Raw genomic sequence first — 17,787 nt, forward strand, 5'->3', positions numbered from 1 at the left:
AAATTATAACCTGCTTGATTGATCTGCTACAGTGCTGGCAATATACAGTATACATACATACAATATACAGTGTACATCAGTGAACCTCACTGCTAATACTCGACTGTTATTTCAGGCACTGCAGATTTGGGGGGGGGGGACTTTGCCTTCATATAAAGTAGCCTGTGATTGGATGGTTCAAGGTTGCCTGTTTCCATACTTGAACACTCCTTCCCTTGGCTATTCCCTGGCCAGGGTGATGAGTCGCATGTTTTGTCGAAAGATGACATGATGGTGTGCATGGCCAGTTTTCCCCACCCCACTTTGCTGGGAGAGAAGTCTAGGACCTTGGGATGGTTCCACATCAGAAAAGGACAAAACTTGAAAGTAATACAGAAGAAATAATGAAAAGTTAAAAAAAACATTTAAAAAAAGTATTTTGCAACTGTAATGGTGTGTGCCAGCACTGCTTGCCTTGCTGTATTGGGGTGCATGCAAAAGGGGGCAAAGTAGTGAGTCCCTTGTAGAAATTTATCCACATTCACTGGATCAGGGTTCCCGTGAACTCTAAATGCATTTTCCCTGAGTTTTCCAGAATCTTCATTCAGACATATTGATGGATGATTTTCCCTGAGATTTCCAAGTCTCTGAGGATACCCACGCAGGCAATATCCTATATGGAAAAAATAAGTAAAGATACATATGCAGTATTAACTGTCCCCACCAATCTAAATATGATCTTGTATGCACTAAAGCGAACATAGAAGATTTCACACTGATGCAACATGTGATTTCACAAGGAGTCTTAAGGCTGGACTGAACCTTTGGCCAGCAGGAGAGCAGGTACTTTAGAATTTTCCTTTCTTTTTTTTTTAAAAAAAAAACACCATATTAAAAAGTCCGAAAAATTACATCTGTTTAGAATTCCTTCTAGAGGATTCACATGTATTTTTGTGTGGTTAGCTTTCACTGTTGCCTAGATAATTTCAATAGTTTTGTGCTTACGCAAGTCTATTAAACTATTGATAATATTTACAGGGTGGCCCAAAAGTCCCACACCATAGGCTGGATTACAATATTTGTTCAATGTGTTGGCCACCATTGTCAAAGCACAACTGTAGCGGTGGGTCAACAAGTCCAGCAAAATAGCATGGCACTCAGAAGCAATGCACTCACACGACATGCAATATTTATATAACAGGATTAGGTTTATTACGAAATTGAAATTAAATTACGTACTATTGTGTTTGACTACTGCAAAATTCAATGGAAGCAACTCCCTCTGTTGTGTCAACATGATTGACCTGCAGGAAGAAATCGCAAACATTTCACATTTTACATTTATCATCATACGCCTATGATGCAGACTTTTGGGCCACCCTGTAGATAATATCGAAAGCACACCACACAAAGATTCACGTGAATCCTCTTAGAAGGAATTTTAAACAGATGTATTTTTTCTGATTTTTGAATATCATAGCAGTTTTTCAAAAAGATAGGAAAATTCAAAAAATGCTACCAACGGTTCAGTCAAGTTCAAATGCAACAATTTCCACTGAAATGACCCTATCCTCCACACATCACTCAGACCAACACATTTCTTTTTCTTAAAAACAAATGTGTCATGCACTTGCATAGTGAATAAGTTTTTCCAACCTGAAAAAGAAAGTGACTGATTAGGTGTGTGCGCTATGTGGTGTAGCTTCTTACCACATGTTTACATTTTCAATTACATGGTATATAGTAAAACAAAGTACAGTATCAGTTCTTGTTGTTAGAATTTATTCACACCACATCTAGCCAGAACACTGTGACTTAGCTTTTTCACTTAGACTGAAAATCTCATCAAAATTCTTCACAAATGTCTACATTACTTTCCATTTCATTGATATTAGAGTCTTCATACTCCTGCAGAATACCTATCTTGTGTCCAACATTTCAATTTTGCATGTAAAGTTCTTCCTCAAAGATCAGAAGTCAGTAGGACGTGACTGACAAGGCTTACCTTAACTTTTTCTACATAAGTTCTCAAGATAATTCTAAAGGACTCTCTCATAGCTGTCAGATGGCTCTGCTTTTGGCATTATTCCTGGGTCAAACCAAATAGTTTCAACTTCAGGGAGAACTGCACTTTCACTTGTATCCAATGCTGACTCAGAGATTTCTACAATCTCCACCGTATTCTCTACACAGGTTTCCTAAAAGAAAGAGTCAACAATTACATAAATAAAATGTGTGTTTAAACAAACTTTTATTTAATTATGTAAACACTTCTATGGATGTATTTATGTTTATCATGAACATGAGTCATTCTCAAAAAGAGGGGGTAGAAACCTTGTCCGGCAGTCATGAAAAATGTTCTAAAAATATTTTCACATTTCTTTCAGTAGGAGTTAATTTAGTCATTAGTTACAAGATTCATCTGCTTTATTCTTCCAAAAATAATTTTCCCACTTTTCAGAATTTTACACAGAATATGTAGATTTTCTCCTCCATGGACTGTCCACATTCAAAATATACAGATGCAGATTATTTTAATAGCCTTTCCTTTAGACAAGTTAAGTTTTAATGTATTGCGATTAGTGAAGTAATTATGAACATCATAAAATAATTTTATAAAAATCTTAGTTGAGTAAAATATGATACGTTCTATTAAAGGTCTGCCGAATTACCTCAGGCGTCGTATTATTTTACTATTAATATTAACTCAATAATACTCAGCGGTGAACGATGAGACTCGGTGAAGTACACAGACTCCTCTCAGGTACAGGGATAGTGTTAGGCAAAGACAATATTCACAGCACAGAGAAATAAAACCACATTACTGCCGTATATATAAATTGAAAAGTTTTATTTTTATTTAATGCAATTATAATGCAACTATACTTGAGACGAAGGCGAGGATTTCGCTTTGTCGATGAATTGACTCAATTAAAACGCATAAAACTCAATGCGTGGCTATCGGCAAGCCTATGATTGCATAGACCTAGCTTGCGCCCCGAACTACCACACCAAGAGATATGCAATGATAACTGAGCCAATATTTACTCTTTAACCTTTTATTTCTAGATTAATCTTTAGGCTAACTTTATTATTTGATGTGGAATGGTTGCAGTATTGTGCATATCATCAATGCATGGCTATCGGCGTACCTATGTTCACATAGGCCTAGCTTGCGCCCCGAACTACCATACCAGGATGTATGCACAACACCGAGGAGTTCTTTTTAAGTTTAAAAGCTTCGTCGATCCGTGGCGAAAGTGTGTTGATTCTTACGCGACAGCCTCGCTTTTATACTATTTTCGAGAACACAGATTCAAGTACAGATGAATCACTCACTATCTACAAAAGGATACTATCAACAAGACTGACATCTATACATCTTTAGAAATACAAATTCGTATAGAGCACTCTTGCAAACAAAGATACATTAAATTACTCATAACAGAGCATAAAATACAATAAACATTAAACAAAAGATATATATTACAAACAAGGTGCATTATTACCTTTAATAACAAAGAAATTACGCTTTCTTTTACAAAAATAAATACATTAGTGACATATCTTCTACTGATGACGTCACATAACAATGTGGATCATATCATCTGCCCCTTCCTTTCGGAAACTAAGTTTCAGGAAGGAAGTTATCTACCTGGAGGAAACTTAGTTTTAAATTACAAATTCTTTCTTTTTATCCTCCGAAAAACGCACCAGTTTTACGTTATCCAAGTTAACCTTACCATATAATTCTTTAGTCCTTGGAATTAGCAATGTCACAACATTATTTTCCACTTTGTCCACTAGATAAGGTCCTATCCACAACATAAATAACTTTTGAATGGTCCTATCTAATGAGGAGCTTAAGGAATGGTTTTTAACCATCTCGAAGTCTCCAACTGTCACTGTCTTGGCGTTTCCCTTCTGTTTTAAATCCTTCGACAGCTTCTTCTTCTCCCTGACTTGGGCTAAGAATAATTTGGACTTCCAATCCGGTTGGGCTTCTTCCCGTTCGGGCCAATTGAAATGGGTTAGGATCTCTCTGGGTATGGGATGGTTGAAGAATAGTTCAGCAGGTGAATATCCAGTAGTCTCAGAAACGGAATAATTAATTAACCAAACAACTTTTGATATGTATCGAGACCAAGTCTGATGTTCTCGATAACAAAATAGACGAAGTAATCTGACTATCTCTTGATTTGCTCGTTCTACCATGTTCCCCTTTGGATTGTAAGCTGTGGTGCAAACGTGATGGATACCAAGCTTTTTGGTAAATTCGTGCCACTGCTTAGAGGTAAACTGAGCTCCTCTGTCGCTCAGGGTAAACGTAACGTTTGGGTAGTGAGCAAAATATCCTCTCTGAAGCGTGTTTATAATTTCTGTGGTGCTGGCAGTCCGTAAAGCATATGCGGAGACAAAACGTGTACCCACATCAATAAGGCTCAAGATGTACTGGTATCCATTAGATCGAGGAAGCTTCCCAATCAAGTCCAGAGAAAGCATCTCATGAGGTTGCTTGGGACTGATATGAAGGGTCTCTTTGAGTATCCCCAATTTGTCTGGTTTACTTTGGGCACAAATTTCACAGTCTCGGATGTACTGTATCACGTCAACCTTCATGCCTTTCCAGAAGTATCGTACTGCAAGTCGCTTCAATGTCTTGGATACTCCAAAATGTCCAGCTTCATCATGAATTACTTTCAAGAGAGGTTGCTTCATTACCACCGGAACACACAATTTCCAAAGGGACTGATTGTCTGATCCTCTCTTAAATAAAATTCCTTCTTGAATGCGATAGGAACGATGCAATCTGAGGTTAGGTTCCTGAGAATTTAGAGATTGGAGTAAATTTTTGCAGAATTCATCTTCAGATTGTGCCTCTCTCCACTTGTCGACGTCATCTATTTCTCCTCTTTCGGCCCACAGGTAGTTTATTCTGAATGTCTGCTGGCTATTTTCAGGATGAATCTGTGGTATATCATCAGCAGGATACCGAGATAAAATATCTGCCAGATCGTTTTGGCGACCAGAGACGTATACTATTTTATACTGGTACTGTTGGAGTTTTAAAGACCAGCGAGTCAAACGACTGTTCCAGTTACGTCTTGTAACCATACCAACCCTTTATGATCACTGTAGATAGTGAAGGGCCTACCTTTCAAATAAACAGCATACTTCTCAACTCCAAAGATTATGGCCAAACATTCTAACTCATGGATGGAGTAATGGCGTTCGTTCTCCTTCAGTTTTCGGCTTGCATACTGAATGACCTTTCTCTCTTCACCATCCATTTGGAAAAGAATGCTACTCAATCCTTTCCCAGAAGCATCGCATTGGATACAGAATTCCTGTTCAAAATCAGGCTGTGCTAATTCAGCATCTCTTACAAGTTCATTCTTCAGTAGCTGGAAACTTTGTTCTTCCTCGTCTCCCCAAATCCAACGTTGATTTTTACCTAACAGCTTGGTGAGCGGTTCAGATTTAGCTGCAAAATTTTCAATGAACTTCCGCCTCCAGTTGGCGAGGCCAAGAAATTTCCGAACATCCTTTCTAGTTTTAGGTTTAGGAAATAACTTAACGGCTGAATTTTTGTCTGGTTGGATTTTGATCGCATCTCCAGAAACAACGTGACCCAAGTAGGTGATTTCCTTTTTGACAAATTCACACTTTAGCAGTTTTACAGTCATGCCCACTTCTTGGAGTCGCTGCAACACTTCGTCTAGATGTTTGAGATGCTTGGAGAGTTCTTTGTCGAAAATCAGCAAGTCATCCATATACTGAGTTACATATTCTTCGGTTTCAGGACCAAATACAGCATGCATGGCAGCTATGAAAATTGACACAGCACTAGAGATACCAAAAGGCATTCGAGCAAACATCCACTGACGTCCTTTATAGGAGAAGGCAGTACATGGTTGGCAGTCAGTTTTTACAGGGATCTGTAAATATCCAGAAGCCAGATCCAGATTTGTAAAATAACGAGCACCTTTAAATTTTTGTAAGGCATCCGAAATGGGCTCAACTGAATTTCGTGGAACACGTACAATTTTATTCAAATTTCTGAAGTCAATGCATGGGCGTACTGTACCGTCAGGCTTGTCGACTACAATTAAAGGGTTCAAGTAAGGGGAATTACAAGGCATTATAACACCCCATTGTCTCCACTTTTCTAATTCTTCCTCCAGGAGTTTCCTTTTTGCTATAGGTATGGGATATGGAGATCGATACACAGGTTCTGTGGTGGTGAGTTCAATCTCACACTGGAAGTTTTTAATAGTACCTGGTCTCTCGGAAAATACATCTCTATGCTTCAATAAGACTTCTTTCAATTGGTTTTTACCCCTTTCGCATAAAATCTCATTCGCACTGACCTTCTGCAGAATGTCGTCAGGACTAGCCGTCCACTGATCGACATGGGAATCTTCAAGGACCTTTCTTACATACGTCCCTTTCGAAGATCCATTATTCACGAGGTCCTGCTCTACCGGAAATCCGTCTACGGTGAGGGATAACTTCTCGCACTGTAGGTCAATTCCTGCTTCATATTTCCTGAGGAACGGGTAGCCCAAAATAAAGTCAGCTTCGAGACCCTTCAAGACAAACATGTCCTCCAATAAATTTCTTCCAGCAATCTCCAGATATACTTGTCTACATCCCACTACTCTAGTTTTGTTTCTCCCAGTGAAATCAGTCAGCCTAACATCTGGACAAGTTTGTAACTGCAATGACGGCAGCTTCTCTTTAATCTTCTTCCAAATGGCGTAGCTCATGAGATTACATTCGCTGCCAGTGTCCAGAACACAAATAAAATCGACGCCTATTACAGTTGCTTTAATTAACAGAGCCCTGGGTAGTTTTTCCTTTCCAACTGCCTGTTGTAGTGCTCTCTCTAAACTTTGTTCTCCTTCATTGAGAGTCAGCACAACAAAAAGATGATTATCTTCCCTATCTATAACGCTGTCATCGGTTCCCAGAGAAGTCCAAGATTTTAGCCCAACCGTGATCGGGAACGAAGAATTCACGTTGGGCGACTGGCTAAATCCGACTGCATACCACTCGGATTAGCACTAGTCGATGGTGCCCAACAAAAGTCTCTTGTCATGTCGACGCTTTGACGTTGCTCGTTCGTCAAACGTGAAGCAGAAGGTTCAAACGGAGGCGCCGTCGCTCTGAAATTACTGGGTTCAGAGGCGTTACGTGAAGAGTCACGGGAATGGTCTTCTGGATCAGATCTGGAACGACGCGGCCCACGTGCGTAGTTGTTCCTGCCATCCCTTCTCGGAGGATTACGTCGTCTGTTGTAATTGGAATATCCATTCCTCTGGTTCTGCATAACTTGTCTGACTCTGGGTTGTTGGTTTCCAATTCTATTTTGTCTGGGAGCATTTCCCTGGCCTGCACTTTCCCTATTCCACACAGGTTTCCAACTGTCCTGCTCTTCAAGCACCTCGAATCTTTTCAAAAAATCAGCAAGCTGTCGTACAGTTCGAGGAGAATTAGCCAAACTCAGACTGCGGGCTCTATATGGAAGCTGAGAGATAATTAAGTTCACTATCTCTGGTTCTACATAACGGGCAGACAGATTGCGGTAGGCTGAGTAAATGGACCATGCGTATTCTTCCATACTCATACCAAACTGCTTTGAATATCGACGAGATCTCACTGCTGTCAGCTGCCTTTCTTTGGCCTCTTCTGAAGCATATTGTTTGCGAAAACGACGGCAGAAATCAGAATAGGACTTGAACTCTAACTGGTTTGCTCGAAACCAATGCTCAGCCTGGCCTTTGAATAACCGAGGAATAATTTCCAATCGATATTCGTATGGAACTTGCATTAAATCAAAGTTGATATTGAGTTCTTTTAAATACTGTTCAGCATTCTGGGCTTCCAGGTCTCCCTTGAACTTGGACAAGGAATTAAGGTCTGCCATCCTTGGGGTTCCTGTCATCGTTGATCGCTGAGTTCGCGGTGGTGACTCATCTGACCCGCTTCTCACATTTCCATGCCTTCGTGTTCGCTTTCTGATATTCGCTTGATCCTGAGAGTCCGAGCTGGTGCTGGAAGAGGAGGAACTGCGATTTTTCTTCCTTGCTAGACGTTTCCTCTTTGCCCCTTCTTCAAAACGACGATGCCGTGCCCTGGGAGATTCACGCTCTCTGTAACCTCTATCATCGCCCGAGAGACTAAAGGTAGGTGGAACTGCAGAGGCCACTTCATTAGCTCTTGAATCAGCAGTAACTCGTGGGCGACATACTTGTTTGTCTTTTCTAGTTCTCTCTCCACCTGTTCTGTCCATTGCTTCATTTAGTTCAATGTTAATGGTTGGTAACACTGCACTCTCAGCAACCGCAGACGGGTGACCAGCTGTTCGAGATCCAGTTTCTGTTTCCGTTTGCCGGGAAACGTGCATAGTCTCTAACTGATTCGTAAGTTGTTCTACCTGAGTCTTTATTTCCTCAACATCCTTGCTTCTTTGAGACACAACGACGGAAATCTGACTAATATTTTCTTGGACCTCAGCCCGGAACTGTATTTTGTCAGTCTCGGCCTCGGCCAATATCTGTTCCATCGTCAGCTGTTTTTCAATAATCTTATTGCACTCCTCAGTAAATCTCGAATTAATATCCTCTACATCGATGCGAACACTTTCCGTGGCTTTATTAACATCGGCTGCCAAGCTACGCCGGAACTCATCAAAGTCCATCTCTCTAGCCTGCCGAATTTCTTCAGAGAATCGGGCCCTAGTATTCTCGTTCTCAGACTTTAGTTGTTGTATTTCACAGGCCATCTCGCCTATTTCAGCTCTTAAAGCTTTCATAGATTCATCGTGCTGCTTACCGATATCATCCTTTAATAGCGCACATTGTCTACAGATATCAGCTTTCAGTGCTTCAGACTGTTTGCTAATATCAGCCTTCAAGTTATTAATGGAATCAGCTTGCTGTTTAATGTCAGCCTGCAATGTTTCAGACTGTTTGCTAATATCAGCCTTCAAGTTATTAATGGAATCAGCTTGCTGTTTAATGTCAGCCTGCAATGTTTCAGACTGTTTGCTAATATCAGCCTTCAAGTTATTAATGGAATCAGCTTGCTGTTTAATGTCAGCCTGCAATGTTTCAGACTGTTTGCACATATCAGCTTTCAGTGCTTCAGACTGTTTGCTAATATCAGCCTGTAATGTTTCCATACTTTCAACTTGCTGCTTGCTAATTCCTTCAATCATGGCTTTTAAAGCTTCAAACATATTTAATGGATCAGAGGTAATAGTTGTAGACAATGATTCACATTCCTTACAAACGAAATCGGTAGCTTCGTGGCTTTCAGATCGAACATCTAAGCCACAACATTCATAATGTAGAAACTTTGTACATTTCTTGCACACAAATGTGGGTTTATCTTTATCAACGTTCCGACAACAATCGGGAACATTAAGCTCTGAACTAGAAGCAAGATTTTTATTTGCGCTACGCAAATGTTTTCTTTCCATTTCAACGAAATAGTTCTGTGCTTTTCTACAAATATAAAAGTTTAGTGCTCTTGCACAATAAATTTCAACTTTAAACAATTGTCTTGCCCTTGTACACTACAGAATCGAGCCAACACGTTGAGCTGCCATTTGATACGTTCTATTAAAGGTCTGCCGAATTACCTCAGGCGTCGTATTATTTTACTATTAATATTAACTCAATAATACTCAGCGGTGAACGATGAGACTCGGTGAAGTACACAGACTCCTCTCAGGTACAGGGATAGTGTTAGGCAAAGACAATATTCACAGCACAGAGAAATAAAACCACATTACTGCCGTATATATAAATTGAAAAGTTTTATTTTTATTTAATGCAATTATAATGCAACTATACTTGAGACGAAGGCGAGGATTTCGCTTTGTCGATGAATTGACTCAATTAAAACGCATAAAACTCAATGCGTGGCTATCGGCAAGCCTATGATTGCATAGACCTAGCTTGCGCCCCGAACTACCACACCAAGAGATATGCAATGATAACTGAGCCAATATTTACTCTTTAACCTTTTATTTCTAGATTAATCTTTAGGCTAACTTTATTATTTGATGTGGAATGGTTGCAGTATTGTGCATATCATCAATGCATGGCTATCGGCGTACCTATGTTCACATAGGCCTAGCTTGCGCCCCGAACTACCATACCAGGATGTATGCACAACACCGAGGAGTTCTTTTTAAGTTTAAAAGCTTCGTCGATCCGTGGCGAAAGTGTGTTGATTCTTACGCGACAGCCTCGCTTTTATACTATTTTCGAGAACACAGATTCAAGTACAGATGAATCACTCACTATCTACAAAAGGATACTATCAACAAGACTGACATCTATACATCTTTAGAAATACAAATTCGTATAGAGCACTCTTGCAAACAAAGATACATTAAATTACTCATAACAGAGCATAAAATACAATAAACATTAAACAAAAGATATATATTACAAACAAGGTGCATTATTACCTTTAATAACAAAGAAATTACGCTTTCTTTTACAAAAATAAATACATTAGTGACATATCTTCTACTGATGACGTCACATAACAATGTGGATCATATCAAATATCAAAATAAAGTGTCCTAAGGGGAACTGTCCACTCTGTGGACACTGCTAAAAAGTTCCTATAAAAATCCACAGAGTGCAACACTGTTCAGTCCACATCAGAAAATTGGAGGGAATAGAAGCCATTGTTATTTTAAGGGACAGTTGGAGGTGATTGATTGTCTTGTATGAGATTTTTGGGATTAAGTTCTGATATCTGAACTTTGTTGAGATCACATGTAAGGTGAGAAATTTTAAAATCATTAATTATTATGATTTCAGTTAACATTATGTACATAAGTTATCTGAAAATTTATGTTTTCCTAACTTTTATTTGCATGGAGTAATACAATGAAAGAAAACATTTTGTCTCCTCCATGGACCAAGATGCTGACGGAGGAGATAGTGTTGTCCACATAGGAGAAATTGATTGATTGAGTTGGTGTTTTAAGTCCACTTTATGCACAATAAGGCTAATCGGGACTGGACCTACAGTCTAAAGTGGAATCCGAACCATTATGTGCCTCTGCCGGGAATCGAACCAGGGACCCCTTGATTACCACGGAGGAGAAAATTTCATGTTTTTATCATTTGTTGAATCCAAATCAATAAAACTATTGATAATTGTAGACGCAGTTATCCTTTTAAAGTGAGTTATTGTAGATTCAAATACATTTCTTTCTTTTCTTGTTCACCAAATGAATAAGCTAACTTATTGACAAGCAATTCAATTATTTAAAAAATGTAACATGCGCATTTATGGTAGTTTAAAATATTGCAATAATCTGTCTGAAACTGAATACCCTATTAAATTTTCTTAATTCTGAGTAAGAAACTGAAATAAATTGGAGGGTCAGGGAAAAAAACAAAAGAACAGGTTAAGTCAATTTTCTGTCCTAAGCGAGGTAGTGGTGTAATTTCCTTCCTTGTGGATGCTATACTGGACTTTACATGCTCTCTTCTGTTATATACATTTCACACTTCTATTCATCAAAGCATGTCTTTTTTTTGTATCTAGTAACATTTTGCAATCAAAATTTAATTTTTCTAAAGTTTGACGAGCATTTACTTACCTGCTTTTTTCCTCTACACCTTCAATTAACAAACAACATAACATGAAAAGTCATTGGGTGATTTTTTTCTCTAGTCTTGAAGCAGTTTTGTAAAATATTAATAGTTCCTTGTAGACTCCTAATAATTATACTTCAATTTCATGGCCTACATGTAAACAATTTCTGAAAACCATGCTTGATGTAATTTATTTCTGCTCCCTGCTCCTCCTCCAATTCCAAAAACCTTAGTTAAATCTAGTGGTCAACGGACATGAACGCGAAATGGAGGCACTGTACGGTAGAGGTCTGCACGGGCCTAAATTGTAAGGCCCGAGTCCGGCCCGGCCCGAGGAAAAGAAACCCGAACCCGACCCGAGTCCGATAATAAGTAAACATGAGCCCGGCCCGAGCCCGAAAACATAATTAAAATTACTTTCCAATTCAGCATTTGAAAAAAAATGGGCACTGTTGTACTTCGTTAACTAGCTGTTATAAAAAAATGTAAACAATCGATGAGAAAAAAATACTGTTACTTTTGCTACATCTACTATTGGTGAAACAAATATTAACAAAACATGCGCTACTTTAAAAAAAAAAAGATGTAGGCCTACTTACTGACTGGTTACTGGTTAGTGTCCCATGTTATTGTGCAGAAAAAGTACAGAGTCCACACTTCGAGAACTGAGGCTGGTTCGTCTCTGTTGGATCAGCAACCCAGCTGCACTAAAATTCCTTTCACTGGTAGCACTTGAAGCTGGTATACATAGGAATTGTCTGGCAAGCCACGATAAATACGGTAACTCCTGTTCGTGATCTTTCCACCATTCCAGTAGGTCTTTAATGTCAACCGAACCGTAACTATGATTTAAATATTTTTCAATTTCTTCGGCCTCGTTTTCACTTCGGGCATCAATATTTTCATCTTCGATACACGTGAAATCCAGTATTTTTAGTCTTTTGGCAACTTGAGATTGAGAAGGGACAGAAGAACTATTTCGCTGAGAATGATCTTTACATTGGGATTCTGGCTCTTTGCTCTTTAGATCCCGTATTAAGGAACACAAATCCAGTCTTGTCTCCTCTTTCTCTGTATTTTCAAGCATTCTCAACTGACGGAAATTAGGCCAATTAGGCCTCATTCTCAAAGTAAACCATAATTTCAATAATTAAAAATTATTTTTCGATGACAATATTCGCTAACAAAATAGCCACGAGGCCCGGGCCCGACCCGAGCCCGAGAAGTTCTGGTTATTATGGCCCGAGTCTGGCCCACGGGCCGGGCTGGGCCTAGGCCCGAGCCCGTGCAGACCTCTACTGTACGGGACAGAATGTTAAGAAGCAAAAAAAAAGGCCCAGGAACTCACAGAGATGTGGAAATTTTGTCTACTCAAAGAACTCCACTTAGTCAAGTTTCACCTCAAGTAGTTCAGAATAGAAAGTGGTGAAAAGTGGGCAAGAAAAACCCAAATGGAACTCCTGAAACAGAAGACTAATTTGGAAAAGGAAAATGAAAAATTATGAAAGGAAGTTTGAAAAGTACCAAAAACGATTGCAAAAATTACGAAGTAGAGATGGCAAATCTATTTTATATCATGCTACTCCAAGGAAGGAAGTGAAGACTTTGCTAGAAACAAATAACACTGAAGAAACAAAAAAAAATTTGTTTGTTGAAGTCATCAATGAAATGTTTCCAAAAAGAAGGTTCCACAAAGAAGAAAGCAGCTATGCTGTAACAATTAACAGAAAATACTATCATAAAAGGAAAATACCATGAGAAAGTTAATCTTTCACTTGGAAGAAAAAAATTATGATAAAAAATAAATAAAGCTCAAGTCTACTTTTCCCCAAGGTTAGGTACAGAAAAAGTTTTAAAAGGGAAATAACACAGAAATCCATTCAAAGGACTTCAAAATCCATTCTATAGAAATGAAAGTTGCCTCCATGGACAAGCCAAAGTTACAATTTTTAATTTTTTAATGAAAACTAGGAGCAAATGATCTTGGCCAAGGTTAGCATTTGTTTAGGTTCTTCAAGAACAGAATATTTCATTATTTTTACAAATTTTCAACAATTTTCATTTTTTGTGAAATCATCTCGTTTCTACCCCTTTTATTGATAATGACCCATATTACATTTTCTGTATTCAACTTTCAAGTGAATAAAATAGATTATTACAAGTGACCTTCAACAAAGATTTCCTCTGACGCACTTACCATGGGCAAGTCCTCACACTTGTTAGTCCTTCTCTACGTAGCTGTCATTCACAGTCGCACACTTCCCCCATCGTTTTATGCAGCTGCACAGACTCCTCTTATAGAAATCAGCAGGTAGGGACTGATGCAGGACAGCATGTCATTATTAAGTGTGTCATAATCTAGGAAGTGCCTGCCTTTCATGGAGGAAAAGAGGTGGAAGTCAGATGCTGCAAGGTGAGGAAAATAAGAGGATATGCAGTTCAATTTCTTAGCCACAGAAGCATGCTTCCCTATTTTGACATTTGCATTTTGGACAGAAGAACTGACTTGCAAAGAACCTGCATTCCATAATTTCATGAGCAATGAGGCATAATGCATCCCAGTTACTGTGGTCTCTTTTGCCAGGAACTTCTCATCCAAAAACACCGTGAGCATCATCTTTTTGAGTGGAGGGTTCGAAACGTACCATTTTGGGTGGTGGCGAGTCATAGTGTTTCCACTGCTTAGACTGTGTTTTGTCTTTGAGCCACAGTGACCCAACATCATGAAGACAGTTGGAGAGCTACTTGAAAAGAAGAAGTAGCAGACTCCAGTCTCGAAAGCTAACAAACAGCAGTGATGGGACTCCATGAGCTGAGCATATATCACCCAAAGAAAACTAGCTTCAAGGGGAAGGGCTGTTGTGCTATGGAGTTGTAGTTCTATATTTTATCAGTATTGGTAACATATTTGTACTGGTTGTGGGATGGATAAAAATCATGAACTGTATTTAAAAAAATATTTTTTTATATATAAATTGAATTTCTTCAAATTTAAATCAGTTTGATATTTTAAAAGAAAACATGCATAAAGTTGATTTTTGTTGAACTTCAACGCAGATATTTCCGTAACTTGGTACAAGGAGTAACAACACGTGCTAACAGTTAATTAACACTTTATTAGTGTCTAAGGCGACCGACCGCGACGCGATGTACATTGCTACATTCTTGGTACAATACAACCTTCTTGGAGAGCATTCTCCACAGACTACTCACTACAGAGCAAAAACAAATGATAAGTCAATTTGACCATGTTGGGAAAGTGTGTCTTTTGTACAACGTTCAACACTTCCCCTCAAAAACAACTTTCACAAGCTTCCCTTTACAAAAAAACATTGTTACACTTTAACATAACAATAAGTACACTACTTTTAATTTCCCACTCCCATTAAGCCACATAATTTAGCAAACCTAACTTTTGCTAATGGTTTCGTGAGAATGTCTGCTACCTGACTTTCAGCATCAATGTGTTCCACATTTAACATTTTTTCCTGAAACTTTTCTCTTACAAATGAACATACTGGGATCAGCTTTGCTGCATGTAAAACCATGCTTCGACATGAAATTCACAAATCGTCTATTCCAGCAACGAGGTGCTTGCTTCAGTCCATAAAGACTCCTTTTTAGTTTACACACACGACCAGTCCCGTCATCAAACCCTTCAGGTTGACACATATAGATTTCCTCATCAAGTTCACCATAAAGAAAAGCTGTTTTCACATCAAATTGAGCTAACTTCAACCCTTCACAAGCTGCAACACTCAGCACAGTTCGTACAGTATCAAATCGAGCCACTGGACTAAAGGTTTCATCGTAATCAATCCCACTCTTCTGTAGATAACCCTTTGCTACCAGTCTTGCTTTAAATCTGTAGATACTGCCATCTGCTTTGGTCTTTACTTTTAGAACCCACCGATTATCAATAACTTTCTTATTGCTTGGAGGTTCAACTAGTATCCAAGTATGGTTCTTAGCTAAAGACTGCATTTCATCTTCCATTGCTAATTTCCACTCTGCAGCATTTCTTGATGAAATGGCATCTTTATATGAGCTCGGTTCTAAGCAATCTACCTGTAACACATAACCATCTTGCCACACTGGTTTCTGCACCCTTTGACGATCTCGCAATTCATAACGTGGTTCACTTCCCCCAGTTACATCTCCTGTGATGCATCTGTTTCCTGTATCATCGTAGTTTGCAGACTCACTACCAGGGCTATCAGGTTCTTCCACAGTAGATTCAAACATTACTGATTTTTCTGGTGAAACAATTTCAAAAGACTCTTTTACTGGCAAAATTGTTTCCGTGCAAAAAATAACATCACGACTGAGCAACACTTTATCAGTTTTCTGATTCCAGATGCGGTAACCATCTTTTTCATCACAGTAACCAATCAGAAGACCCTTAATGCTCTTTTTGTCCCATTTCTGTCGCTTTTGCTTTGGTACATGAACAAAACACTCTGTTCCGAACACTTTCAAATGATCTACACTTGGTAAGTCTTTTCCATACCAAAGTTCATATGGTGTCTTCTTCTCTACAGTGGTTGGTCCAGTTCTGTTCAGAACATACGTTGCAGTATTCACTGCTTCAGCCCAAAGTTTCAATGGAAGACCTTTTGAATGCAACATCGAGCGTCCAGATTCAACCAATGTTCTGTTCTCACGTTCTGCAGCTCCATTCTGTTCAGGTGTATAAGGCATGGTGGTTCTGAAATTGATCCCCTTTTCTTTCAACAAAGCCTTCACTTCCGCATTATCAAATTCCTTCCCACAGTCAGTGAGCAATTCTTTTACTACATGACCTGCAACACTGACTTCAGCTAAAAACTGTTTTAGTCTTGCAGCAACTTCCGATTTTTGTTTCAGAAAAAACACGCGTCGGAATTTCGAAAAGTCATCTTTGAAACAAACAAAATATAGTGCACCACCCAATGATTTTGTTTGCATTGGTCCACACACGTCAGCATGGATTCTTTCACCTGGTTTTTCTACATGAGTAACCCGCTGTCCAAAACTTTTACGATGTTGCTTGCCAACCACACAGCCTTCACAAAACTGATCATCAGTTTTTACATCAATTCCATGCTGCACTAGAAACTTCCGAACATGTTGCTTACCTTGGTGTACCAACCTTTCATGCCACAGCTGCAATGTATCGGAAGCTGACACTAAGCACACTTCAGCAGGATTTTTGGGGGGTAATGCACGCATGTGCATTTGGTACAAACCACTTAAAGTAACACTTCCCCATGCATGTACCTTACCATTCCTTTTTAGTAAACACTTCATGGAGTCTGCACAGAATAGAAAACCTCTTTTTGTAGTGGAGTTCACAGAAAATAAATTCTTACTGATATTTGGCACATACCACACATCACGAAGATGATTTTTCACCCACCTACCATTGACCAACATTTCCACATTCACTATACCACTGCCATGTGCTAATATGATGGCTTTATTTCCCACCTGTAATTCCTTTGGTGTTGGGAATTTTTGGTACTGTAGAAAGTAGTCCTTCCGGTTAGTCATATGTGCTGTGCTTCCAGTATCTGCAATCCAAACTTCAGAAACAGGACAGTTCGATTCAAAGCTCACAAATGCTCCTCCTTCTGGAACACGGTCACTTCCACTGGTTGAAGATCTATTTAACACCAACTTGCATTGTTTGGCAAAATGGCCTACCTTGTGACATTTAAAACACTTTTTCGCTTTTTCTGGACGTTTCTTGTGTTTCTTCGGATCATCACTTTTTACCACAAAAGCTGTTGTGTCACTACTCTTGTTGGGAAGTCTCATTTCAATTAGCCTAAGTCGTTCAGTTAGCCTGTCTACAGTACGCTCTTCCACTGGAACTGATTCCCATACACTTTTGAATTCAAAATATTCACTAGGTAAGGTAGACATGTATTGGTAACATATTTGTACTGGTTGTGGGATGGATAAAAATCATGAACTGTATTTAAAAAAATATTTTTTTTTATATAAATTGAATTTCTTCAAATTTAAATCAGTTTGATATTTTAAAAGAAAACATGCATAAAGTTGATTTTCATTAACAATATTATGGGATCTGGGGGGCAGAGATCATAGTGCATCACTGCTTTGTTTCTTCTTACGTGCAGTAGTTCCAATTTCTCCCATCTGGTGGTGCTGGAATGTGTTTCTTGGCTTG

The 17,787-nt window shown here is 38.9% G+C and overlaps 1 protein-coding gene across 2 annotated transcripts in view; it reads right to left on the reverse strand.

Moving 5' to 3' along the window:
• Positions 1-1,758: 1,758 nt before the first annotated feature.
• LOC145991390 (uncharacterized) overlaps positions 1,759-17,787 on the reverse strand; it is a 43,578-nt gene continuing 27,549 nt past the window's right edge. For both annotated transcript variants that reach the window (XM_083127379.1, XM_083127380.1), the window contains exon 8: positions 1,759-2,177. In XM_083127379.1, coding sequence (XP_082983505.1) covers positions 2,019-2,177 — 159 coding nt within the window. In that variant the 3' untranslated portion in view covers positions 1,759-2,018. The remainder of the gene's footprint in view (positions 2,178-17,787) is intronic.

This window comes from Lepisma saccharinum, chromosome 8 (assembly GCF_977018435.1).
Source record: "Lepisma saccharinum chromosome 8, izLepSacc3.1, whole genome shotgun sequence".
NCBI classification, from domain to species: Eukaryota; Metazoa; Arthropoda; class Insecta; order Zygentoma; family Lepismatidae; genus Lepisma; species Lepisma saccharinum.